At 37.9% G+C, this 13107-nt stretch overlaps 1 protein-coding gene across 4 annotated transcripts in view; it reads right to left on the bottom strand.

Moving 5' to 3' along the window:
* LOC148354250 (A-type potassium channel modulatory protein KCNIP2-like) overlaps positions 1-13107 on the bottom strand; it is a 170444-nt gene that overhangs the window by 90912 nt on the left and 66425 nt on the right. The window contains exons 1-2 of one of the 4 annotated variants that reach the window (XM_088350626.1): positions 6222-6274; positions 5987-6100 (exon numbers count right to left, since the gene is read on the bottom strand). The exons of 2 other annotated variants lie outside the window; for them this stretch is intronic. In XM_088350626.1, coding sequence (XP_088206752.1) covers positions 5987-6074 — 88 coding nt within the window. In that variant the 5' untranslated portion in view covers positions 6075-6100; positions 6222-6274. Of the gene's footprint in view, positions 1-5986; positions 6317-13107 lie in introns of those variants that run through there. One more of the 4 variants, XM_088350622.1, reaches the window with a different exon arrangement.

Below are 13107 nucleotides of genomic sequence, written 5' to 3'. Positions count from 1 at the left end.
TAGAACTAGGGCTGAAATTTGTCGGCATTGCCGACCAAAATCCATAATAGAAATAGTGAACAATAAATTCCTTTGTATATCATTGTCGCCAGACACGTTTTTTCAAAGGAGTGAGACAACTCTACAAGAATATGATTTCTGGTGAGAGTCGCTGATGGGTAATAGCGTCTCTATCTCTGTACTGTAGTGTAAAATAAACATACAAAATTGGTGGCGTCAACATTAAGCAAGCTTTAAATTTTAGAAACATTTTAGCCTAGATAAAAGGTAAAAGGACATCTTGCTGTGTTTGCTAAGCAGACCCTGTGTACCATGGCAATAGCTCGGTAACGCATGAACATTTAAAGAGGACGTCGGCCTTTTAAAGGAAAAGATTCTAACTCACGTCTGTAAGATTCAAGTAACATTTAAGGCCAATATCATTTAGAAGACGTGTATTTTACATTTTATACACAGATCTTTTGCTATAAAAGATTTTGACGTTATGAGATACTGTGCTTGACAAACATATCAGAAATGAAAAGGATCCAGTCCTAAAAATGGAGAGATTTATTTATGTATTTTTGACTCTACTGACCAAACACTGCGCCTAATCATTTTGCATTTTTCTTAATTTCTGTACAAATCCGCAGTGTGTTCAATTAAAAATAAAGATTTTTATTTTATACAATTTTCTTGTTTTTATTAGAACTTTCCTCACAGTTGCAGAATTTGGAACTTTCTTAATCTCTGACGCCATCTTCTGGCTTGTGTCATCACTGCAGCATGCGTCTCGCTCCTTACATAGCGCGTGCGACTACGTGCGTTACTTAGACGCAGTCGGATGAACTCTTCCTTTTTCATTTTTTTGCGAGGTTTTTGTTGGTTTTGGGAGTGTACTTGAAAGATGCCTTTTCTTACTTTCACCATTTTCATGCTACACTAATAAAAAATTGCGGTGACAAGCATAAAGTCACTCTCCACCACACACCATCCCCTCATTCCTCAGCCCGAGAAAAACTAAAAGCAGATAGGTGTGGTGGGGAAAAATTATTAAGGCTCTTTAAACTTAGTTGGACATGGTTTACACGTACCTAGTAGAGAAAATATTTTACTTTAAACTTTTTACGGACACCTCAAACACCGCACCCCACCTTACCACTTGTGAGGCCCCTTCTCAAGGTTTCTTATTTTCCTTATGTAGAGGTTTTTGAGTTTTTCCTTGCCCGCATGTTGGTTTAAGATCAGGGGATGGTGTAATAGTAACATGGACAGTCCTGTGAGACATTTTGTGATTAAGGACTATACAAATAAATGTGACTTGACTTGACTTGACAATCAACATCATGCTAAATTTAGGAAAACAATAATAATTATCTGATTATTCGTCTGATAGTTTCAATAGTCCGTGACTAGTCGACTGATAAACCAGTCGATAGTTGAAGCTCTAATTAAAGGAGATATACAGCAAGTATTTACAGACAGTATTAGTACCGCAGTATAGACCAAACGTCCTACACACAAAGTGATGTTAGTTGAAGGGCATTTACAGTTTTTGCATAAACTTGCCATTCCTTGGCACTAAATGAAATCCCGCTTCCCTCCTGGCATTTGCTAAATGATCCCTGAGCGTCCTGGCACAAGCCAAAAAGGCCACAATGGTGCGACTGGGAAGTGTGAATGGCCTTGATGAAATCCCCTAAGCGCCGCGGCCATTATACAGCGACGGCCTGCATTGGTCGGCTCAGTCTCTCCGCAGAGATGCGGGAGTTGGTCGTCATGGAAACCGGCAAGATGGGTAAACTTACGGATGCACGTGCGGGCGCATGTACAGCAGCGCGTTGCTCGATTCCGAATAAATAGTTGATGGGATGGCTCGGGGTGTCTGTGTTAGTTAGCTTCATGAAATATTGTTCGGGGCGGTTGTCAAGGCTGACATTTTCTCAGGATAGCAAACAATACATACTTTACATAAACATACCGGTACACACAATTGAGCGATATATGGTGTCACACATTCATTTTCTTGTTTAAAGCCAATATAATTCATATTAAATAGCTTGAATACATAGAAATAATCACATTAACCTACTGATATTACAGTATTTTAAATAATTCTAATGTTTTTTTTCCACAAACTACTGAGATCAATTCAGTTTTGATCACAAGATTTTATATGTTTTAAGGTTTTTAGGTAAAATGTCTATACTATTTTAATTGAATTATTAAAATGTATAATTTAAACAATTTCATGGTTTGATATCAAAAGGTCTGCAAATTTCAAATTGATTTAAATGAAGGCGATAACAGGAAAAAAAAAGTTGTTTATTTTTGATAAATACCACTTTGATATATGTAGTCCAAAAAGATTCTAGTTCAGAAAAAGAAAATCGTCATGGAAAATATATTCTAGATTGTCTAAAGTAGTAATTACTTTAACATGTTTGCAGATATTCATCAAATGTATTACTGAAAATATTTTAAAATAATAATCAGTTTTCAGCCTTTTTCTTTTAAAAACTAATTTGTTTTTGGTGGGGAGTATTCATTTTGATCAGACCCAATTTTTAAAAATTTAAATCAATTTCTAGGGTTGTTTTAACCCTTTGGATGCATAAATGGAATCAAAATGATCCCATGGGCTGTTATTTTCAAAATTTTTAAAAATAAAAAAAGTTGTAATAATGTCATATTCCGGGTATTCCTCGTAAAAGTTTAATTCATGATGATGGTATTTCTATTTTTTCCCCCACTAATTTTCGACCCCAGTCATGGAAGATTCATCGTCTAGGGATAAAATTGGACCCATAATCGTTCTCTTTACGCCAAGAAATTCGAAGTAAGTTAGAGAAAACCGCCATACATTTAAGAAACTCTCATTTTAAGGACACACTTTTCCATCCTAACAATAAACTTCCTCACAGGAATAATAAAAGACTTCAAACTGTAATGGAACTATTTTCACTTTAACTTCAAAATTACAGAAAAAAAAATCAGGTATCCACCTTAAATAGACATTACCGTACTCTATCACTATAAGATCACAAATTTTTTTGATACAACCCCTTACATCGAAAGAACAATTGCAGAGAAATGTAGGCTGACGGGCCATTTTCCTAAGGCCTTGTTCAATCCAGAACAACGAAGACAGTGGACACTCAACCTTGATTTAAGAATGAAATGAAATGAAATGATCTGCATTTATATAGCGCTTTTCAAGTCAATGACTTCTCAAAGCGCTTTACATTGTGCTTCACATTTCCCAAAAGCGGCCGTGATCTGTGCAGCCATGTAAGGCGCTAACCTGCTTATTGGGGGTAATTGGGGGTTCAATGTCTTACCCAAGGACACTTCGACATGTAACATGGACAAGCCGGGATTAGAACTGGGATCCCTTAATCCTAAAACGATCGCTCAACCTCCTGAGCTACTGCCGCCCGCAGGATGCAAGATACAGTATCACACACTTACACCCTCGCTTACATCTGCTGATCTCCCAGCATTTTATTGACAAAAATTGAAGTGACAAGTATCATGATCGTAACACGTCATATGGTTCAACTGTTATTTAGGCGTATAAAACTTTTAGCCTGTCTTGTGAACAATCTATTGCACCCTGGAAGGGGGATTACCACTATTGAGTCCCCTTCTCAAGGTTTCTTATTTTCCTTATGTTGAGGTTTTTGAGTTTTTCCTTGCCCGCATGTTGGTTTAAGATCAGGGGATGGTATAATTGTAACCTGTGCAGTCCTGTGAGACATTTTGTGATTAAGGGCTATACAAATAAATGTGACTTGGATTGACTTGAAATCAGGGTCATGTAACTACTAACAAAGGCAAAGAGCAATGAAACTCACATTGTTAACCATGGTAATTGGTTGACATCTCAAGTGACCTTACTATTTTAAACCGTGTTATCCCTCTTACTCTGGTTTAAGTTGCCGTGCATTGCAAAAGGCGAACCTCAGCATTTCTCTTTGTGTCGGAAGTACATCAAAATTGAAAAGTGGATAAGAAGATTCGCATTCACGACAGCTTCCGCTGACAAGGTCGAGCAAACGCCGCTTCCCCTATTTCTTTTCTACCTCAAGCCAGCACTTGCAGGAGTTCAACTTAAGAGTCGACTCTCCCTAGAGAGCGAGAAGCTGCTTGACGTCGCTAAGAAGAAGCAGGGAGGATGAAGGACGTCTCCGGTCAGCTAGAAAATGAGGATTTCAACGTTGCGGGGACAATTTTAGAATTTAAATAGTGTGAAAAAGAAATAGTATTGTAAAATAAATTCTAAAATTTGATTCAAGAAAGTCATTATCTTGAATAAGTTCATTATCCTTTCTCAACTTGATAATTTGTTCAATATATTGATAATATACATCACTTTTTTCCCAGAACAACACCAGCATAAGTATCGAGTACTCAGACGCTACTAAATCCTGACACAACTGTTACTGTAGGACTGTTGATAGAAACAATTACCCCAGAGAAAGAGAGAGAGAAAGAGAGAAAGACAGAAAGAGAGTGAGAAAGACAGAAAGAGAGAAAGAGAGACAAAGAGAGACAAATGATTGGAGAGGTAAGTGAATAAAAAGGAGGTTGAGAGTGTTAAAGAGAGACAAAGACATAAAAAGGTGGCTGGTGTAGAGAACGATGGATAGATGAAGAGAGTAGAGGATGGAGAGAGTTAGACAGGAGAAGCTAGAGTGCAAGAGAGTACAGAGGTGGATGGACCAGGAGAGAGAAGACAAGACAAGAAGAGAAGAGAGAAGATGATGTAGGGAGTGAAATAAAAAACAGGAGGGTGGTTAAGAGGTAAGATGGAGAGAAAGCAATGGAGGGGTGAATAGAGAGGATGCAGTGTAAACGACACAGAAAGAGAGAAAGAAAAAGAGAGAGAGAGACAGAGAGAGTGAGAGAGAGCAAGACAGCGTACAATAGAGAGAAAAGAGGGAAGGATGATTTAAAGAAAGAAATATAGAGAAAAGGAAAAAAGAGAGGTGGGTGTAATGAGGGAGGGGAGAGAGAGCTAAAGAAAAGAGGGGGTGATGAAATAAGAAGATGGAGATAGTGATCGAGGGATAAATAAAGAAAAGAACGAAAGAGGGGGATAGAGTGAGAGAAAGAGGGACAGAAACAAAAGAGAGGAGGAAGAGAAAGAAGTCCGGTGAAGAGAGAATAAGGTGGAGAGGGTGATAGAGGGAATTATTAGAAAGAAGGATGTAGAGTGGGAGAGAAAGATAGAGAAAGAAAAAAGAGAGGAGGATAGAGAAACAGACAGTAGGGCAGAAAAAAGGACAGGGATGAAGTGAGTCAGAGAGTGATAAGGAAAGGGGAGAGTATTTATATATTTTGATTTATTTGTGTCGATAAAATAATGAAAATAAATCATACAAACTAGGTGGGTTTACTGTCAATTATAATATAAATATATATTAGTGTGTGTGTGTGTGTAGTACAATAATGTGTTTTAATGTAGTCAAGGAAAATAATTATTAAATAATTATGAATTCAATTTTTTAGCCATGTGAGGCATTCAAACAAAATTATACTTTAATTTTGCCTTTAACTGTAGAATTGACCAACATTAACCCCATACATAATATATATATATTAAAATTAAACATGTAATTTAAATCATTGAAAACTATTATTTTATTCATACAAACTAGGATTAAATTATAGAATACGTTCTATAAAATTGCAATACATGTTTTTTCTTCATGAGAGAAAGAGTTTGAAGGCTTAAAAAAGGTTTAAAAAATATTAAATCATGATGTCTTAAGAGAGTGTAAATCAATCAAAATTATGAATAAATCTTGTATTTACTTGCATCAAGAAGTGTCCCATTCACACCAAGTAAACAAAGCTAGATAAAAAGTAAATAAACACAGCTCATCAACGCTCTCAATGGCAGTCAGGACTCTAAGCGGGACCAGGTCCAGGACTGGGACAGGTTTGGCCCACGCGACCGCCCCTTCCACGGAGCTTTCCACGCGCAAACATTTGCCCTTACCTTGCGTGAGCGTCCCCATGAGGAAGCGATAAAGGTAGCGGGCCACTTTGGTCAGCTGCCTCCTGCAGCGTTTCCTGCATTGGCTCATCTCGACGCGGCAATCCTGGAACTGATCTGAGCACAGCGGGAGGCTCCCGTGGAATTACTCAGTCCGCGCGTGGACGTGGACGGAAGAGTGCGTCCATGTGTGTGAGTGGTAAAGTCTCACTGTCTTTCAGTTCCTTCCCTTCCTCACCTTCCTTTCTTTCTTTCTTCTCCTCCTCCTCCCGTGTCCATCCTCCCCTCCACCTGTAGGGTGCTAGCTGTCAATCATGAAGGGGGCCCTGTGGCTCCTCCCCCGTCCTCTCATTGGCTGAGCCGCCACGGAAAATTACAGCCCGCGGAAATTGACTAAAATGTGTACTACGAGTGGCAGCTCCTTCTATTTTTCCACTTCTCTTTTTTTCTTTTCCTCCCACTGTTCTGCAACCCGTGCGAGCCTAAATAAAAACAATCCCTTGTTTATCACGGTTAATGGAGACCATACAAATGTGCAAAAATCCGCAAAGAAGTTCTCAGGAATTGTTGACCGGGGATAATGGATTGTAGACACAATCGTGCAAATAGGGACAATACGTACCCTAAAAGTGAATCAACAATAACCCTCATAAGCGCAAACACAGCAGAGTTGAATTCTTAATATGTGCTCTGTGGGCAGGGTTGGGTAGGGTTACTTTAACTGGATTACTTTTAATTACTTTTGGATTACTCCAATATCAAATATGCTAATAAAAGACAAAAGAAACTAAATATGAATAAAATGACTAAATTTTGTGCAGGCTTGGGGGGTAACGGAATACATGGAACGGCAAAAATGATGTTGGCAAGCTGTTTGGATTTATTTTCATTTTGTTTGTGTCGCATTTTGTGTTAGTTTTGCCGAAGATCAAAGAGATCAAAGCCAGGAGAGAAAGCTTACCACGTGTTGTGAGTCACAATTTTATTCATCATTAGTTTCTTTTGTCTTTTTATTTATGTATTTATTTATTTGGTATAGGAGTAATCCAAAAGTAATTGAAAGTAATCAAGTTAAAGTAACCCTACCCAACCCTGTCTGTGGGTAACTCACTTAAAGAGTTAGTATTGGTAGGAACCAATTGGTGGAACTAATGTGTCTGTGTCTGGTGTTGACAAAGGACATTAAAGGTAATGCCTGTTCCGAGAGACATTATGTTGTGAGATGCTGATGAGCTTGGATGTATGGTTGAAGCAGCATGAAAAAATACTATACTGTAAAATATTGCAACAACTTGTTGGAGTTAACGCTTAGTAAACATACCTAGGGCTGCAACAACCAATCAAAATGAAACGATTAAATGGATTAATAAAATTTTTGGAAACTAATTTGATCATCAATTCGTCGTATCCCGTAGCCACAAGTATGTTGAATCAATAAACGCACACATTTCTGTTGTGAAGCTGAGAGCTAGGAGTTGTAGTCCCACTTTGGTGCAACAGAGGGCGCCAGGGCCGGTTTTATTAGAAAAATATCTGACATTTTTTAAAAATGTTTTAAATTTAAATATTTTTTTAAAGAAAACATTGCATCATCACAAACAAATTTAGCATGAGAGCTTTAACTTTGTGGAGTTAAACTGTTTTAGCATGAAAAAAAGTTTACAATTTTCAAGGAAATCCAAATTTTGCAGAGGTACAGAGAAACAAACCTGAAAATAAGTCAAGAAAATTACGAAGTAAAAAGAAAAATAATAATGACATGTTTAATTCTACTCAAGTGGCAGATTGTTGAGCATATTATTTATTTTTTTCATATTGGGAATATTTATCATGATTAAAGATTTAACCCCAATTTTGAAAAGTGGATTTACATTCTGACATCCTGCACATAAAATGAAATGTACTGCTCTTCCTTTTTTGTATCATAAGTCTAATTATAATATGAACTTTGGATAAGGTAGTAGGAAAAGACAATCTTCAGTTTTCAGGTGTATAGCATATATTTGTACGTATTTTTGTTTATTGTCAAGTTAATTAACAAACTCTTAGATTTTGTTGTTGTTTTTTATTACGGAATATATTTTTATCCGGTGCAATGTTTTTCTGTTTGTTTATAACCTCAATAGTAGAATAAAGAGAAGGAAATTAAAAATGACTTCAAGAATTCCGATTCATCAATTAATCAAAAAAGTAATTGACCGATTCAACGATTATGAAAATAATAATAGGTAATACACATTGATCTTTCACTTATTTTTTATCTTATCTTTATATTTTCACATATTTCCTGCTAATTGGATTTGATCTTTCACTTATTTCCTGATAATTTCACTTATTTCCACTTATTTCCTACTAATTGGATATTTCTTTCTGGATTGGAATTCAAGTGACCCATCTACAAATGAGCTATTTTAGGTACGAAAAAAAAATCAAGATACAAGTTTTAATTTCTAACAAAAGTCTTGACCGACGTATGAACGAAAATCCAATTACCGTAAATTCCGGACTATAAGCCGCTACTCTTTTCCCTAACTTTCAACCCTGCGGCTTATTCAGTGATGCGGCCAATTTATATAATTTTTCTAGCGGCCGCTAGCGGCGCTCGGGTGTTGCTACCATTAACTGCCCTGTCAAAGCTTATTACTATTATTAAAGCTTTGAAAACTCTCTCGGTGTACAGTCTTTCTTTGTAAATATGTGTAACCCATCTATAATATGTATTTGCAACTGTATATTTTTATAATGTATTTATTTGTATTTATTTTAGACACATTCTGATATGTTTTGCACGGATGAACGAAAAATGAGGGGCGGAACAAACGCGGGGTGCCGAGTTTAAGTTGGGACCGCTAAAGGTGAGGGACAGACAAGGAAAGAAGAGAGGGTAAAAAGTTGGTTAAAGAAAAAGGAGTTGAGTGAGTAAATGTGTTCATCTGATATATTTTTCCCACCCTTACCTTTGGAAATATAAACTTTTTTCCTTGGATTACTTTCAATGGGACCCGGACTCTGCAGGTCTGCATCAAACCTTAAGTACCGGTTTCATTTTCCGTTCATTTTGCCACCTGTGATTTTTGGACTGTGGACTCTAATGAAGGGCATTTAGTTTAAATCGCGGGAATTGAAGTCGGGTTTGGGTTAATTTTGTGTTTGTGTTACATGTTTAAATGTGGGCTCATGCGGCTTATATACAGGTGCGGCTTGTGTATGTACAAAATCGCTTTTCCTCTTAAAATGCGGTGGGTGCGGCTTATAATCAGGTGCGCTCTATAGTCCGGAATTTACGGTAACCAGAATTTACAGACACTACCACAAGAGAGCAGAGCGCACGAAATGGACTGGCATAACAGAGCAGTGAGTACAGATACCAAGGCCGCATAAGAGTTTATGCAGCGCTTTACTTCACACATTTCTGTAGAGGACGCCAGAGTTTAAGTGCAGCAGTACGGCCTATTTTGGGGGGAAAATGCCACGTAAGACACTCTTCACTTCTGAGAAGAAAATTATTCCGGGCCACGTGCCAATGAAAGATTGTCTAACCTTAGCAATGTGTGCTAATGCCAGTTGTGAATACAAAGTAAAGCCGCTGCTGGTGTGTTATGCAAAATTCCCATTTAAAACTCAAAGTTAGCAGTTGCAGACTTCCTCCAAGGCTCATGATAAACTCACATGTCATTGTATTTTAATGTTCTTTTAGAATTTGAATGTGTTTTTAGTGATCAGGAAGATGTTTTTTATAGCCCTTAAGGTTTTTTTTTTGTGGGGCAGGAACGAATAAATTGGTTTTCAGTTATTTGCTATGGAGAAAATGTGTTCGAGATATGAGAAATTCCGTCTATAAACTCGATCCAGGAACTAATTAATCTTGTAGAGGGGCCACCACATGCAGTTGAGATAAACAACTTAAAAATGTGAAAGGGAAACATCAACAAAGCCTTGTGTGTTTATGCAAGTACTATGTGTGTTTGTCAAAACCACCTTGAGGTTGCGGTAAACGTCAGAGGAGACCAAACAAAGCCATTAATTTGCGTCTCACGCTAGCTTTTTGTCACTGTTTGTCTCGTTAGTGCTGAAAGGAGGAATGTGGAGGAGAAGCTAAAGTGGAGTAAGTAGAGAGGGATTGATCATGGAGAGGACAAATGAAAGTCTTCCGATTGCCGATTGTCGTCTCAGGATGAGGCGCTAAACCTCATAGGACTAAGGAAGCCAATTATGTAAAGCTATCGTCTTTTACGTCCTTATTCCCTCGCTCAAGTGGACGTTTCAAACAACCCTCGAAGTACTATTTCCTCCTCGACAAGCCGCATTAACCCACCAAACTGCAGCCACTTCACCTTTATACTGCACACTTTACAGCGCTGTATTAAAAAAAACATAATGTTGCCTTGTTGCTATGGCAACCGTCTCATATATCTACACACAAGCGTTCCCTGGAAGGACAGAGACCGAGTGGTTCAATAGTCTGGACAGTTTTTTTCTGATTTATCGACAATTGTGACAGTGACGGCTACCACCCTCCAAATGAACCAAAACGGCTGATGTCAATTCTTGTAGCAGAAACAAAATTTTGCATTCGTCCTGCTTGATTTTTGCCTTTTTTTACCATTCTAATGCATTCAGTTCTCATATTAGGAATCTGCTAGGGTTAGAGTTTAGGGTTAAGGTGGGGGTTCGGAGTTAGGGTGAGAGCAGGTTTTGTCAACACAAAATGTTGAAAGAGACATATTGGGCAAATAAAAACATGTTTTGAGCCACCAAAAACTTTTTCTAAAGATTTATATAAACCTCATAAGGAAGGCTGCTATATTCATTGGAAAATGTTTAAGGGGACAGTATGTGATATTCAGTGCCTCCAACCGGTAAAAAAAAAAAACATTTATTTGAATGCTAAGCAAAAATACGTGAAATATCATACCAATGTTACATTTCATAAAAAAATGGATGGTCTTTACGTCACCGTCTCGAGCCGTGACATCTATCATCGTACTGCTTTACAAATAGATAAGAACATTCGTCCATTATCTGCACCGCTTATCCTCAGTAGGGTCACGGGGGTGCTGGAGCCCATCCCAGCTATTCGGGTGGTGGGCAGTGGACACCCTGAACTGGTTGCCAGCCAGTCGCAGGGCACACAGACAAGTCACTCGCTCATTCACACCTAGGCACAATTTGGACCGGAGAAACCTAACATGCACGTCTTAGGAATGTGGGAGGAAACCGGAGTTTAATTGTATGTGGAGTATAAAGAAAATACAGTGGGACCTCGCTACTTCACAGTTCCACGTTCGCGGGTTCAGAGCTTCGCGGGTCCAAAAAATATTAATAATAAAATACAATTAAAAAAAATATATATAATATATATATATATATATATATTTTTAAAAGCATTTTTGAAGGGGCGTTGCTACTTCGCAGATCTTCACTTTTCGCGGGTGGTTTTGGTCCCCATTAACCGGGTCTAAAAAATAATAATAAAATAGAATAATTTAAAAAATTAAAACATTTTTTTTTTAATTATTATATACATTTTTTAAGCATTTTTGAAGGGGCGTCGCTACTTTGCGGATTTTCACTTTTCGCGGGTGGTTTTGGTCCCCATTAACCGGGTCTAAAAATAATAATAATAATAATAAAATAAAATAATTTAAAAATTTATATATATATATTATTATTATATCTTTTTTAAGCATTTTTGAAGGGGCGTCGCTACTTCGCAGATTTTCACTTTTCGCGGGTGGTTTTAGTCCCCGTTAAATAGGTTTAAAGAATAATAATAATAAAATAACATAATTTTTTTAAAAAAAGGTTTTTGTTTTTTTAAAGCATTTTCGAAGGGGCGTCGCTACTTTGCGGATTTTCACTTTTCGCGGGTGGTTTTGGTCCCCATTAACCGCAATAACCGAGGGATTACTGTATATAAAACACCTGAAATTTGAAACAAAATGACATGTAGAAATTTTGGAAATTGGGGAAGTCAATGCATAATGTTTACATAAGCAAATACTACTTGCCATTCATCGAATCAGCTGAATGGGCGTTTGAAATAATGAAGTCATTACCATCCTTCCCGAGCCTTGGGTTTATACTGTAATGATATAGCCGGTGGAGAGTCACACAACCACGCCATTTCAAACAGTGATGCATTCATAAAAGGTTAGGGGTTATAGGTTAGGGTTTGAGGGTTTAGGGGTAAGGTTAGGGAGTTAGGGTTGAGGGTTGGGATTAAAAGGTCCTAAAAATCTTTAAGAGAACTACAATTACAAGAAAATGTAAAATAATTATTTAAAAACACACATTAAATAAAGATACAGTTCATCAGGTTTAAGTTACAAATCCATACAAAAGAACAACAAATACATGCATCTTAATTACTTATTATTTTAACGATACATACCCTTTCCAGGATTATAACCCACGACATACCGATCTTTATGCCACACATACAATTACTCTAAATCCGATGAATCCTTCACCCTGCGGGATTAATTAAATACCACCTAACAGCTCCACTTTGTGTTTTTCAATGAAACATCAGAGGCGCGACAGTGAAGGAAGTAAAAATAGTCAGTGTCTAATTATTTGTCTGTCGGGAGCTGTTGAACTGGCAGAAATGGGCCGTGATTTGCTTAACTGTTGACAAGATGTTGCTAGAGGCGGACCCAGCAAGTCAAAGTGGATAATGTCTATGTTTAATTACAAAGCTCGTCATGAAATGGCCATGCAGTTTAATCTCTTTTAAACAATATTCAGCCTGCATTATTCAGAGTCTGCATTTTTGTTTGCATTTTGACCTTGAGTGAGTGACTGACGTCCCATCTCATTGGCTGCACCGCTTATCGTCAGTAGGGTCGCGGGGGTGCAGGAGCCCATCCCAGCAGTCATCGGGCCAGCCAATCGCATGGCACACAGGGACAGACACACCTAGGGACAATTTGGACCGGACAATCCACCTGAAATGCATGTCTTTGGAATGTGGGAGGAAACCGGAATGCCCGGAGGAAACCCACGCAAGCACGGGGAGAACATACAAACTCCGCACAGTATGTCCGGTAGCTGGATTTGAACCCACACAGGAGGTTCCCAAGACCTTAGAACTGTGCCGCACACGCGCTAACCACTGCGCC

The sequence above is a fragment of the Urocampus carinirostris genome, chromosome 13 (assembly GCF_059441175.1).
Source record: "Urocampus carinirostris isolate Australia breed hairy pipefish chromosome 13, RoL_Ucar_1.0, whole genome shotgun sequence".
Taxonomy (NCBI): domain Eukaryota; kingdom Metazoa; phylum Chordata; class Actinopteri; order Syngnathiformes; family Syngnathidae; genus Urocampus; species Urocampus carinirostris.
This window is presented reverse-complemented; position numbering and strand designations above follow the sequence as displayed.